Consider the following 14,384-nt stretch of genomic DNA (forward strand, 5'->3'; position numbering starts at 1 on the left):
TTGTTTGGTACAGTGTTGCATGACCACGTAGTTGCCATTTGAAATAGTGTAGTGCCAAATATTAAAAAATGGCCTGGTCAGGAAGGGGGGGGGGGGGGAAACCTTCCGAGGCTGAAGTGGTTAAGGCAGGCCTCTGACAACAGAGATGAATGTACACCATGTGTATTTGCACAACTGTTCTCCAGTTACTCTAGGGTGCCCGTGTTTCCCCTATAGTTGCAATTAGGAGGGCCGTGCTGAACACTGACCACAGCCACCTGTCCAGCGTTTTCCACCACCATTGTGGTAACAGAGTCGGCCCCACTATGCACATAGCGCAGAATCCAACATGCACTTGACTTTAACTCTTGAACCTCCATACAGGATGGGGACCTCTGTGATGCAGATTTGATCCCATTGCTAGGGTGTAGGGAGTACCGGCAACATCTCCCTAGCTTCCACCTATAACAGGCATGTGCTATTGACAGGCTGCATCACTGACTATAGACCATCCTTTTCCCCTAAGCTTGCACTAGAATGTCTCTCCCGGAGCTGATCTTTCATACCCCATAGACTCATATACCTTACCAACCAATCAGCAACTGCTGCCCTAGTCCCTTCATTGGCTTCCACTAACCCAACATATAAAATTCAAAATGCTAACCACAGCAAACAAGTCCATCCACAACACTGCCCCTAGCTACATCACCAACCTCATCCACAGATTCCGCCCAAATCGCCCACTCCGCTCCTCCCAAGATATCTTCCTCTCTAGCTCCCTCATCACCTCCTCCCATGCTCACCTCCAGAGCCTCTACCATCCTCTGGAACTCCCTACCACAGTAGGTCCGGCCAGCCCTCACCCTGTCTGCCTTTAGGCGATCTTTGATAACTCACTTATTCAGGGAAGCCTACCCCACCTCCACCTAAGAACTGTACTTGAATTTCCTCCACCAGATCATCCCCCGCAGCTATCAACTTTTGTATCACCTCCCCCTTCCTTTAGATTGTAAGCTCCGTGAGCCGGGCCCTCCTATTCCTTCTGTACTGAAATGTATTGTAATTGTACCGCCCCATTATATTGTAAAGCGCTGAGCAAACTGTTGGCGCTATGGAAATCCTGTATAATAATAATGTGCTGGTGACCCAAGCTGTATAATAAATGTAGAATTGTGCCGGTTACTTGCACTGCACTCCTTCAAATAACTTCAGACCAGGCAAAAGGCAAAGTTTCAACACTTTACTGTATAAAATGCAAAAATACAGAGTCCAACATGACACTCTTTCCCTAAGTCCCTAATCCTGACTTCAGGACATGTGCTGCCCTGGCATACCTGCAAAGGTTAAGTCCATGTATAACAGGATCCATGGGTGGCAGGTTCCAGTGGTTGCCATTTTCAAGGAGGACCTCCAGGTGTCGTGACTCTCACATCCTTCGACTTCCTTGGTGGCTTCGTGGCTGACGGACCAGCAGGACTCTGATTCTCCAAGAGGTAGGGCCACGAGCTACGAACCACTGTCCTATTTTATATTCACAGGAGCAGTGGGTTGGACCTAAAAATCCTGCAAAAGCCAAAAACCCAGGAACTAGGTTAACCCTAACCCTCCTGTCTGGGGCAGCACCTAACTAGCTAATTCCACCCTGCTCACAGGCAGAAAATCAACCCAGATACCCCGTGAAATTCGTGTACGAGGAACACCTTAACAATTACCACCATTTTATCCTCCAGGGCCTCTGCTGTCAGGAAAATGTGTTTTTACCTAATCCTCAGGCCCAAAACATGCATTTTAATCTGTGTGCAAAAATAATGAAAAAGCAGCTCTGGCTAAATGGAATCGCACTCCTGTGGTCAGACTATAAACATTAGAGCTCCCCCTATCTGCAGTCTGGTAATAACATTGCTAGGAGGTCTAGTCATTTAGCCGCTACATACTTCCAGTCTTTATATAAACCATCTCCTGATGTTTAGGGGTCTCTTCATAAAAGATTTGCATAGCAATTGGCCCAGTAAAAGTGTAAATTCCTTCTGTGTAAATGGAGTTTAAAAAAAAACAAACAAAAAAAAAAACAACTAAATATTAGGCTAGTTGCTGTGCTGGTCAAACGTGTGACATTGATGTAATGTAAAATCTAAAATAATATATTTAGCCACTAGATGGCACTAGTTTCAATAGTACCTAGCGCCATCTAAAGGCCAAATGCTGTATTTTATATATTTTAAAGCAATGGTTGGTTTCATACTGTTGGCTCATTAACATATGGACTTCAATGTCTACTGTACTAATAAGTGCAGGAGTATGATCTCAATTCTTTCATATGAAACCATGCCTGATGAAGGGGTCTGCTCACAAAAAGTTTGCTAGAGGAATGTGACAAGCATTTGCCCAAATGTTACAAATTCTGGCTCTATTTTAATTAACACAGTGATTTCCTATGATCATTAGCTCCATCTAGTGGACTTTTGCCAAAACTTCAGTCAGGTAGAATAGTCAGCCAATGAAAAGTGATAACTCCGTTTTTATTCTTCTCCTGCTATCAATGGCCGACCCAGTCCCACACTTCATCCATGTCTTTGGTGACCTCTGATCTCCTTATGAACTGTTTCTTCCATGATGAAGATCAGCCATGGAGTAGATCTGAGGTGTATATCAGGGTGTGCTTCTTCCCCACATGAGAGCTGGGATGTCCAGCAACATTCATCTAGAAGACATTTCCCGCACTCAAGGCACTAATACATCTCAAGGTTTGCGTGGGACCACTGATGTACAGGAAGATAGGACTTCAGTGAGGAACATTTCCCTCACTCAGGACAGGAAAGTGGCTTCTCCCCCCTGTGAGATCTCTGATGTCTGTAAAGAGTGGACTTCTGTGAAAAACATTTTCCGCACACAGGACAGGAATACGGCTTCTCCCCCGTGTGAGAGCTCTGATGAGTGTAAAGATGGGATTTCTGCGTAAAACATTTCCCACACTCAGGACAAGAATACGGCTTCTCCCCTGTGTGGGACCTTTGATGTCTGTAAAGATTGGACTTACGCGAAAAACAATTTCCGCACTCAGGACAGGGATACACCTTTTCCACCGTGTGCAATCTCTGATGCTCATAAAAAGCGGACTTCTGTGAAAAACATTTCCCACACTCAGAACAGGAATACGGCTTCTCCCCTGGGTGAGAGCTCTGATGTCTGTAAAGATGGGATTTCTGTGTAAAACATTTCCCGCACACAGTACAGGAATACGGCTTCTCCCCCGTGTGAGACCTTTGATGTTTGTAAAGATTGGACTTCCGCGAAAAACAATTACCGCACTCAGGACAGGGATACAACTTTTCCACCGTGTGCAATTTCTGATGTCTGTAAAAAGCAGACTTCTGTGAAAAACATTTCCCACACTCAGAACAGGAATACGGCATCCCCCTCATGTGCAATCTCTGATGCTTGCGAAGAGAGGACTTCCCTGAAAAAGATTTCCCGCATTCAGGACAGCAAAGCGGTTTCCCATCTGTGTGAGACTTCTGATGTCTGTAGAAATTGGATGCATTTGAAAAACATTTCCCGCACTTAGGGCAGGAATGTGGCTTCTCACCTGTGTGAGATCTTTTATGCTCATCAAGATTGAATTTAAAATGGAAACCCTTCCCGCACTCAGTACAGGAGAACCTCTTCTCTGTTGGAAGGCTGGCCTCGTCCCGCACAGTCTGAGGTTCCTCAGGATACGAGGAATCCGATGGTCCATCTACACTGGGTGGTGCCGGATGGACATTGGAGGGAGCCGGGTTTTCTCCTGGACTATACTGTGTGATGTCCTCATCTTCTACTTTCCAGTCTGGAGACAAAGTGAGACAATCCTCGGAGGTTTTCCTCATCTCCCGGCCCTGGACTAAAATACAAAGACAAAGAGGATTACTAGGCAGGAGCTGATTGGTTCCCCCAAACCAGGACTCCACCCACATCAGGCAGCTTGGTCTCTGAAGAGCTTGCAATTCCACCCTCAAGGGAACTAGGAAATGGCTCATCTGATCTCCTACCAGGTCATTTCTTTAGGTTCCTCAAAACCAAGAATCTGGTTAGATGAAGCCAGAGGTGGGAGCTAGGATCAGTATTGTCATTATCCCAGTTAGGAATACAGGAGCATAGATAAGGGGGGGGGGGCAGGGGGGTCTGAACCCCCCCAAGAGGAGAGTTGTCATCCATCCCTGGCTGCAGCCCTCAAAATTTGGGTTGGGCAGTGAGAAGAACACAGCGGCGGGAAGTACAGGAACAGTGGCAGTGGGAGGGGGGTGGGGCAGAAAGAAAACCAATCTCATGTATGGCTTTTAATGAAGCAGCTGAAACCCATACAGGAGATCGCTGCCTGTCACCACAACCACCGCTGGCCCTCCCACACACCCCTAGTCCCGGTGCTGCTCACCGCCTCCACCAATGCACAGAATGGTTTTCTCTCGCCTCCCTCCCACCCCCTCTGTGTTCCAGCTGCTGTTCTTATGACTACCCAGCAGCTCAGCCCCTCCCTCCATCCTCCGCACCAATAGGAGAAGAGAGGAGAGAGGCTGGATCTGCTCTGCCTCCTCCCTGTGCCCGCCCACACTCCAGTCCATGCAGCTTCAGAGGAGATGTGTGGGTGGAAGCCTCGGGAAACTGAACACAGCAGCCGACCGTCACAGCTCTGATGCTTCTGAAGGAGTCATGGTGAGTTTGACCTAACCTTAAAACAGGTCACAGTAGCACTTGGGCACTCCCGATGGGGTGACTTCAATGGCCTCCAACAGCTCCTTTGTGCCAAAGATCAATGCCTTGGCACAAATCATGGACTCCCTCAGACGTCACAGGAGTCCAACTTTTTGAACCTGTATCACGATTATGTGGTCTTCAAAATAAAGTGCCAGCATCTCGGTTCCTGCTATTTCAAACTGAATTGAAATACCTACAAAAGCGGCTAATCAACCATATCCAATGGCATCTACCTTGGCTGTTGTCAGAAGATAAGTTAGGGGAGTATTGTCTGTCCTAACTTTGAAGAAGGCCCCATACAGATAATCCGTCAATTTGTCAAGGACAGTCCACTTAAGGGCAAGAACTCCAACTTATGCCCCAGATAATTTTTCTCAGAGGGAGTAAGACTTTGGCTTACGTAAGCTTTGGGACATAATCTCCCATCTTGCTCTTGGTATAGGATCCCACCCAGCCCCTCTCAAATGGCATCCACATGGAGCTCATATAGTTTGGTAGGATCCGTGTATGCCAGCTGTAACGGACCACCTGACAGCACCTCTGTCAGTCCCCTGGTAGAGCCTCCCCAGAGTGCGGAGTCTAAGCATTGGAGCACTTGTTCACCAGGGCCCCTGATGGTGGGGATGGACTTGGAGCGCTCCGGTACCAGGTCGCAATTACCAGGTATCTCCAACAGGGGTAGAGGAGTCTGACAGGGGCTCCAGAGAGCTAGGAGTCTGATGTAAGGGAGCCTAGTGATCCCTGCGGGGTGGGTGGATGGATGAGCGAAATCAGAGTCGTGCAGGCCGGGTCGGTAACTAGTGGATCGGTAAGGTACACAACGGTAGGCAAAGGATAGTCGGGTCACACGCAGGGTCAATACCAGGAGGTCAGATCTAAACGGGAACATCCAGGAGCAGAGTCAGGCAAGCCAAGGGGTCAGGACGGGAGAAGGCAACAAGGTCAAAACAATCCAGATCAGAAGTACTCACACACAGGTAACAGGATACAAAGACCATTCGGCAACAAGTGTCTGTGCAGGGCTAGTTTAAATAGCCCGCCCTGCACCTGACAGGCATAGCCTGGGTCCCAGTGCCTGCCTAGTGCTGTCCAGACGACGGGTGCGCCTGGGTCCTAGTGCCCTGCTACCTATATGTCTCGGCAGACACCTACGCATCTGTAGACCCATGCGTCACGATGGTTCCTGACACCAGCACTGGAGCTTACATGTGACTTTTCATGAGGTGATGGAAAGCTCTTTCACATTGGGAAGTCCATCTCTCCTGAATGGATTCTTGTGACTTTCGAGCTCCTCGCCTCATTTGACCCTTGCATATCTCACCTTCGCCTTTCCCTTCATCACTCTGAGGAACTTGGTACCTTCCCCACCAAGAATTAACAAGCATATCGCTGTGGCAAAAGTACTGATGGAAACGTTTTTTTGTACTCTATAGTCTGCAGCAATACATTCTAACCAGGGCGAGGACTTTGAGGGCAAACTTGTGCACAAGGTACGTGAGCTGCTGGGCATCCACAAATCCCAAACTTCTTCATGTCATCCACAGGAAGATCCTCAACCTGAATGGTTCCACTCTGTTGAATATGATGAGAACTTTGCCCTCAGAGAAGAAACAGCATTGGGGACATCATACTGCAGCTGTAGTCATGCCTACAACAGCACTACTAACAATGCCATGGGGTATCCCCACTACAGATTAATGTTTGGGAGAGAAGCTCGACTCCCGGTAGACCTAGCTTTCAGAACCTCCACAGATCACACATCCCTGACTTCACACAAGGTGTACGATGACCAACAACAGAAAATTTTGAAGGAAGCCTATGACAAGTCTGCAACTACATGGGAGCAAAAGAATCAAAAGGAACTTTGACCTCAAGGTGAAAGTACAAGACCTTCAGCTGGAGGATCGTGTGCTGTTGAGAAATTTGGGAGTACCTGGGAAACACAAGCTGGCCAATCGCTGGTGATCACAACCCTATATCATCTCAAGCAACTTCCTGGGCTGCCAATTTATCAAATCCAACCAAAAAATGGGCACCAAAATCACTTTATATCCATTTCAGATGCCATCCGAATACTTCCTGACTCTGAACGATTCAAACCATGCAACCTTAGGCCTAGATCATGTCGACAATGTCAATCTAACAGTCAGACAAAGGAAGATGATGAAAGTGATGGAGAAGAGATGGTTCCTGAATGGTTTTGGCCACAGCTTCAAGAGAACACCTCTCCCTCATTTAGGAGAACAGGAGGAGAAAGCTCAGAGTCAGAACCTACACCCATGGACACTACCAAAGTTAAAGCTGAAACAACTAGTCCACCACTCAGAAGGGGCATCAAGATTTAGGCTGACCCTAGTGATGAAGGTTCGATGACCAGGTCTGAAGCTGATAATGATTTTGAGTTTAAACCCCATTTGGTTGTTGCTGGTCCCAATTGTGGGCAGGAGACACGGGAGGCCGAATCCTGTCAAGGCATCTTTGAAGGAGTCCATGAGCCTGCAACTTTGGAGTTGGAGCCTAGCCTACATGCTGCTGCTCTTTCTCATCCAAGTACCTCCGATTCAGCTCATGAGCTCACACCTGAAGACTCCAACTAACGGTTGTTGGTGCATTGTACAATACAAATGTATCACACTGTGAAAATGACAAATTATATTAAACCAAAATTCCTCTCTGTATTCTCCACCATGCAAGTAACAGCCCAACGACATTTCAAAGGTGAGGGGTGCCCAACACGTTTCAGAAAATTTTTTCCTTTTTTAGTAGCCTGATGAGCAGTGGGTGGAGTATGACTCTCTCCGCTGTTCCTTCTGGGATTGTGGCCATCTTGGTCCATCGGTGGACTTCCAGAGCGTGATGCCATCCCGGTGGAAATGGTTGGGCCATGCCAATCACCATACTGGGCATACATGGGCATCCCTCACTGGGAGCACTGCACCAGGGCCCACTCTATAAGGGGAGTGTCACTGCCAGTATCCCAGACCATCATCGCTAATAGGGAGCCTGCTACTCCATGTTAGACACCGAAGACCGGAATAGGTGAGACTGTACACATTTTTGTATACTCTGCATGGATCTGAGCTAGTCCAGGAGAATATAGTATAGGGAATATAGAGCTGTTATATACGTTTAACAATCTAACCAATATACAAGGGCTCTTCAAAAAGTTTCCGCACTTTTTCTTTCTAAATCGTAGTAGAAAAAGTGTGGAAACTTTTTGAAGAACCCTCATATATCTATTATCCTATATATGACCATTTAAGTAACTGTTTTACATATACAGGTGAAACGCGCAAAATTAGAATATCATGCCAAGAGAAAGATGAGAGACATGAGACCGAACAATGCAGAAGAGCTGAAGGCTGCTATTGAAGCATCCTGGTCTTCCATAACACCTCAGCAGTGCCACAGGCTGATAGCTTCCATGCCATGCCGCATTGAGGCAGTAATTGCTGCAAAAGGGGCCCAAACCAAGTACTGAGTACATATGCAGCTTCTACTTTTCAGAGGTCCGATATTGTTCTATGTACAATCCTTGTTTTATTGATTGCATGGAATATTCTCATTTTCTGAGATTGTGGATTTGGGGTTTTCATGAGCTGTAAGCCATAATCATCACAATGATGACAAATCACGGCTTGAACTATCTTGCTTTGCATGTAATGAGTCTCATATATTAGTTTCACCTTTTAAGTTGCTGCACTGAAATAAATGAATGAATGCACAATATTCTAATTTTTCGAGTTTCACTTGTACATAGATTTTTTTAATATTGACCCTTTTTACATTGTATGATATAGGCCTCCTGATAATTCGTCATTTCCACACTGTGATACATTTGTACTGTACAATGCACAGACGTTTCTGTTATAGAGAATATGTATACAAACTCTTAATAAAAATAAAGAACATTTTTTAATATAGTACACAGTCCTGTTTCATATTGCCTTAAAAATCCCAATATACATGGGGGTTATTTATTTTTCCTAAACCAGGACTCCGCCCACATCAGGCAGCTTGGTCTCTGAGGAGCTTACAAATCCAGCCTCAAGGGAACTAGGAAATGTAACTAGTCAGAGAGTGAGGAAACAACCAGAACTGTCTTTTATAGGAGGGACAGTGATGAGGGGATTATAGGACGAGGGTCCCCACCCCCTCTATCACTCATCACCATCTTCCCAACACAAGAAGTACTGCACTTCCTTATTTACTCCATGATTTAGTCATGAAGAACAGGGGGGCTGAGCCCCATCAGAGGTCAGAGAGTGAGGATGGGGGAAGAACAACCAAAATGAAGACTGGACTGATCCAGTGGTGTATTTAGATTTTGTGCTGCCCTAGGCAACACAAACATTTTGCACCCCCCCAATGAGAGAGCGAGAGTCAACAAGTGTGTGTATGTATACAAGATTCTCCGCCTTCTCTCTCTCCCCCCTCCCTCCTTCTCGATCTCCCCTCCTCCGTGTCTCTCTCTCTCTCCTCCCTCCATACTGTGCAATGTCCTCATCTTCTACTTTCCAGTCTGGAAACAAAGTGAGACAATCCTCGGAGGTTTTCCTCATCTCCCGGCCATGGACTAAAATACAAAGACAAAGAGGACTACTAGACAGGAGCTGATTGGTTCCCCCAAACCAGGACTCCGCCCACATCAGGCAGCTTGGTCTCTGAGGAGCTTACAATTCCACCCTCAAGGGAACTAGGAAATGGCTCCTCTGATCTCCTACCAGGTCATTTCTTTATTCATGGACCTTAGTCAGAGATTGAGGAAACAACCAGAACTGTCTTTTGCAGGAGGGACAGTGATGAGGGGATTATAGGACGAGGGTCCCCACCCCCTCTATCACTCATCGCCATCTTCCCAACACAAGAAGTACTGCACTTCCTTATTTAGTCCATGATTTTGTCATGCAGAACAGCGGGGCTGAGCCCCACCAGAGGTCAGAGAGTGAGGATGGGGGGGAGAACAACCAAGATGAAGACAGGACGGATCCTGAAGACTCCCACTGCAGATTGGTTCCCCTAAACCAGGACTCAGTCCACATCAGGCAGCTTTGTCTGTGAGCAGAGGCATAACTAGAACCTTCAGGGCCCCGGTGCAAGAAAACATGACAGGGGGAGAACAACCAAGATTAAGACTAGACTGATCCTGAAGACCACCATCATTGGGGTATTGACTCCTCCCTCATTATCACTTTCTGTTTAAACTGGAACTATACTCACCTCGGATCCCACAATGTGCTGTCCCAGAGCTCCCTGCCTGGCTGCTGACATCTTTGGGTGATCCAGCTTCTGGGTCCTGAGTACCAGCCACTGTAATTGGCAGGGCTGACATCACTTCCGCGCAAGCGTGCGAGTTCTGACAAATTTGGAGTTGCCAAATTTGCACAGTGAGCTGCGCCTGCGTGGCTCACTGTACAAGGGTGGACAGCTAGATAGGTAGCTTTAATGTAGAAATACAAAGCATGTCTCTTCAGCATTAAAAATCCTGCCTGTCCGCCTATTTTTAATTTTTATCTAAAGTTCCACTTTACGGTTAAAAAGTTGGAGGATGTTATCACATTATTATCACCATGTAAAAGTCTGTGCTCCAATCACATCATCCGATACAAAATGTCCAGCTGGTAGGAAATGGATGTAACAAAAGAGAATAAGTTAGGTCTGTATAGTATCAGAATTATGTAATGTGTAGTGCAGGGGTCAGGGGAATGTAAAATGAAATATAAATGATATATTTCACTTATGATGAAAATCAACATTTTGCTGGCAACTTGAATCTACATAATGTACATAAATTCAGTCTCAGAAAGAAAAATATCTAATGTGCAAGATTGGGAACACAGCTCAGGAAAGTGACCAGGGGATTACAGGCTGATATCACCCAGTCCCCGCCCTACTCTGGACCAATCAGTGAGCAGTATGGGTGGAGGAATGGATTTAGAGTTAATGACCCACCTGTGCTGATCTCTGTAGGAGTGTCCTCCTCTATAAATGTCCCCGTTATTCCATCCTCCTCCATAGACTGCTGATCATCCCTCACATACGCCTCTTCTTCTTCTGATTTAACCTCAAATTCTATATCGATTGGATCTCCACTCTAAATAGAAAAAAAAAAAAAGAAAAAGAGAAAATATCATCTGTGAAATAGAAGCTTTATTATTATGACATCACATAAAAAAACAACACATCATCTCTACAAGTCCATGTTCCATATGCTCCCTCCCACCAACCTTGTAATGGTGAGGGATGGTGTGACCTTCCTGTGTGGAATCCCGGGAATACAGAGGACGGGGACATCTCTCTGGTGGGTTCCTGGTATTAGGTGGCTCCATCATATCCTTGTGTCCTTCTGAAAACTCCTCCATCACTCCATACTCCTCATCCTCCTCTTTATACTCTTCTTTAATAACAACATTATATTTTTCAAGGTTTCCGCTCTGAATATATAATAAAATATTCAATGTAACAATTATGCTGTTTAAAAATCACAACTACTAATAGTTTGCACTAATCTACCTGATGATGGTGAGGGATGGTGTGACCTTCCTGTGTGGAATACAGAGGGCGGAGACATCTCTCTGGTGGGTTCCTGGTATTAGGTGGCTCCATCATATCCTTGTGTCCTTCTGAGAACTCCTCCATCACTCCATACTCCTCATCCTCCTCTTTATACTCCTTTTTAACATCAATATTATCATCCCCAAGGATTCCACTCTGAAAGATATAATATAACATTTGTTGTAATAAATATGGTTGTAGATAAATCATAATTACCAATAATTGTTCCTCGTCTACCTGATCATGGTGAGGGATGGTGTGATCTTCCTGTGTGGAATCCCGGGAATACAGAGGATGGGAACATCTCTTGCTTGATGGCTTCATCATGGTGTCCTGGTAAAGGTCCTTGTGTCCTTCAAAAAGCTGCTTCATCACACCATACTCATCCTCCTCTTTATACTCTTCTTTAATAACAAAATTATTATCCTTAAGGATTCCACTCTGAAAGATATAATAAAACATTCATTGTAACAAACATGCTGTGTATAAATCACAACTACCAATAATTGTCATCATCTACCTGATGATGGTGAGGGATGCTGTGACCTTCCTGTGTGGAATCCCGGGAATACAGAGGACGGGGACATCTCTCTGGTGGGTTCCCATGACTGGATCCATCTGTAGGAAACACACACACTGACTGAATCCATTGTTTCTATGTGTTTATCAGATGATGGGGGATCTAGGTGGATCCTCCGTACTGCTCTCTCCTTTACAATAAAGTCTCCTCTTACCCGGTGATGTGAGGGGCGGCTGATTGTCCATCATGACGTCCTTGTAGAGATCCTTGTGTCCTTCTAAATACTCCCACTCCTCCATGGAGAAATAGACAGTGACACCCTGACACCTTATAGGAACATGACACACACAATTAACAAGAGGTTAAAAGCTGGTTTTGGCATTCTGAGATCATTACATACAATGAGCATCAACAGTCCTGTTTTGCACATGAGAATGCCAAGGGTCCACCCACATCCAAAGAGCATCAAAAAAGAGAAAAGAGCCAGATGGAGGAACATGGGGAGGAGGAGCTGTGAGGCCAGTGTGATGTCATAGGATTCTCTGACTCTGAATGGAGGGACATTGGGAGGAGGAGCGGTGAGGCCAGTGTGATGTCATAGGATTCTCTGACTCTGGATGGAGGGACATTGGGAGGAGGAGCTGTGAGGTCAGTGTGATGTCATAAGATTCTCTGACTCTAGATGGAAGGACATTGGGAGGAGGAGCTGTGAGGTCAGTGTGATGTCATAGGATTCTCTGACTCTGGATGGAGTACATTGGGAGAAGCTGTGGGGGGCGCTCTGTGAGGTTTCTGTACACAGAATCATTTCTCCCGGGTGCGTCCCACCTCTCCTAAACTGAAAGATGAACGTTGTCTTTGGGCTTTGCCAGGACACATCCTATTCATGTGATCTCTGTGACCGAGACTTTACTGATCACATTTTAGGATGAAAACCTGAAACTGGGCTCATTATGGAGAAATATGTCTTTGGGACATTTCTTACAAATGACATTTTTCCTTCTTTCATCCTGTTTGAATCTTATAAAATAAAGACATTCATATTCCAATCCCCCTAAATAAACCCCCAATCTCCTAATAAGTCATATAATCCGTTAGTATAGACTGATGAGGGTAGAAGATGATTGTTGGGAAAGGTGACCCATCTCCACAATGAAGAGAATGTTCCGGCCCCGGAAGTGGGGGAATGTTGTGCCCCTGAAGGGGTTAATCTGGGTTCCCACACTATATATGTGTGTATCATCATCTGCTGGAGATAAAAGACATCACAGTGACTATGGAGGAAGAGGACGGACATGACTATGGAGGAAGAGGACGGACGTGACTACGGAGGAAGAGGACGGACGTGACTACGGAGGAAGATGACGGGGGGGTTACTGGGTGTAAATAGGAATTAACATCTTATTACCTCCTCTGCTGCCACTTCCACCAACGTCTCCTCTCTACTTCTTCCCCATTTACCTGGAACTATTTATGCCTGACATCACTTCCTGTTTGTATGTGACATCACTTCCTGTCATCCATAGAGACTTCCTGTCTGGGTAGAAGTGAGATCCCCACCTTGTGGAGCTCAGAGGAACTGCAGCCCCGAGAAGCGTATGGTAGCGTGACCCCGGCCTTGTGCTGGGTGTGTATGGACTGTATGTCCTTATAGAGGGGTCACCTCCACTCCCACCAAGGCAGAGAGAAATATATTACCGCCTAGTCCAGTCTTTCTCAGCCAGGGGTCCTCCAAAGGTTTCTAGAGGTTCCTTGATTGAATGTATACATGGAACCCTATGATGAAAATCAAAGAAGGTGTGTTTTTCCCCCAAGATCCATAACAGAGCCTGATCTGAGCAAGCAGCCTTGCTGGTCAGGAAAGGCTGGGAGATGGAGGATGAGTCTGCCCCCTCCTGAACCATTCCAGACCACATGCCTTCAACATGGGGAGAGTATCTTGTCTTGCTGGTCAGGGAAGGGTGTGAGACAGTCTGCCCTCTCCTCAACCATACCAGGCCACATGTCCTCAACATAGGGAGAGCATCTTGTCAAGTCCATTCACCCCTGGTTGAAAGGTTAAACAAGTCCAATGTATGAGCTCGTATCGGGGAACATTAGGAATCTGTACAACATGAGGCATTGGGAAATGTATATCTGTCTGGAGAACATCGGGGAGATATTGGAACTCTTAATTCATATTCATCTGGAAATTATCAAAAGGAGAAAGTCAATCAAAACTGTGAGATTGGTCAGAGACTCATTGATGTCATTGTGTGTATTGCCAGACTAGGTCTTGGTTACAGAGTGAAGGGTGATGCTGCTCATACTATGTGGAACCTCATCTACATCATGGACAGCTTCTTTTGCTTCCCGGTAAATATTATAAAAAGCTTTACAAGCAGATGTGGCCAGGTGCAATCTATATCATTATAACATTCAGAGACATTTACAGATGAGACAATGATGAATCCTTTTCCCCCTAGTTCCAAGTGCTGGGACCGCTACAAGACATTCTATTAGCAGAGTGGATTCAGTTCTTCTAACAGCAGAGGATGCTGAGACCTGCAGTCTTATAGCCAATACATCCCAAGTGCTATTTGAACTACAACTACCAGGG

The 14,384-nt window shown here is 45.9% G+C and overlaps 1 protein-coding gene across 1 annotated transcript in view; it reads right to left on the minus strand.

Moving 5' to 3' along the window:
- LOC149429919 (uncharacterized) overlaps nucleotides 1-14,384 on the minus strand; it is a 95,873-nt gene that overhangs the window by 57,398 nt on the left and 24,091 nt on the right. Inside the window, 6 exon segments of the mRNA XM_089666365.1 lie at nucleotides 1,410-1,500; nucleotides 2,716-3,859; nucleotides 10,663-10,804; nucleotides 10,938-11,144; nucleotides 11,224-11,421; nucleotides 11,503-11,706. Of these exon segments, the coding sequence (XP_089522491.1) occupies nucleotides 1,410-1,500; nucleotides 2,716-3,859; nucleotides 10,663-10,804; nucleotides 10,938-11,144; nucleotides 11,224-11,421; nucleotides 11,503-11,637 (1,917 nt within the window). The 5' untranslated portion in view covers nucleotides 11,638-11,706.

The sequence above is a fragment of the Staurois parvus genome, unplaced genomic scaffold (assembly GCF_062004578.1).
Source record: "Staurois parvus isolate SC_StPar_1 unplaced genomic scaffold, SC_StPar_1.0 ptg002686l, whole genome shotgun sequence".
NCBI classification, from domain to species: domain Eukaryota; kingdom Metazoa; phylum Chordata; class Amphibia; order Anura; family Ranidae; genus Staurois; species Staurois parvus.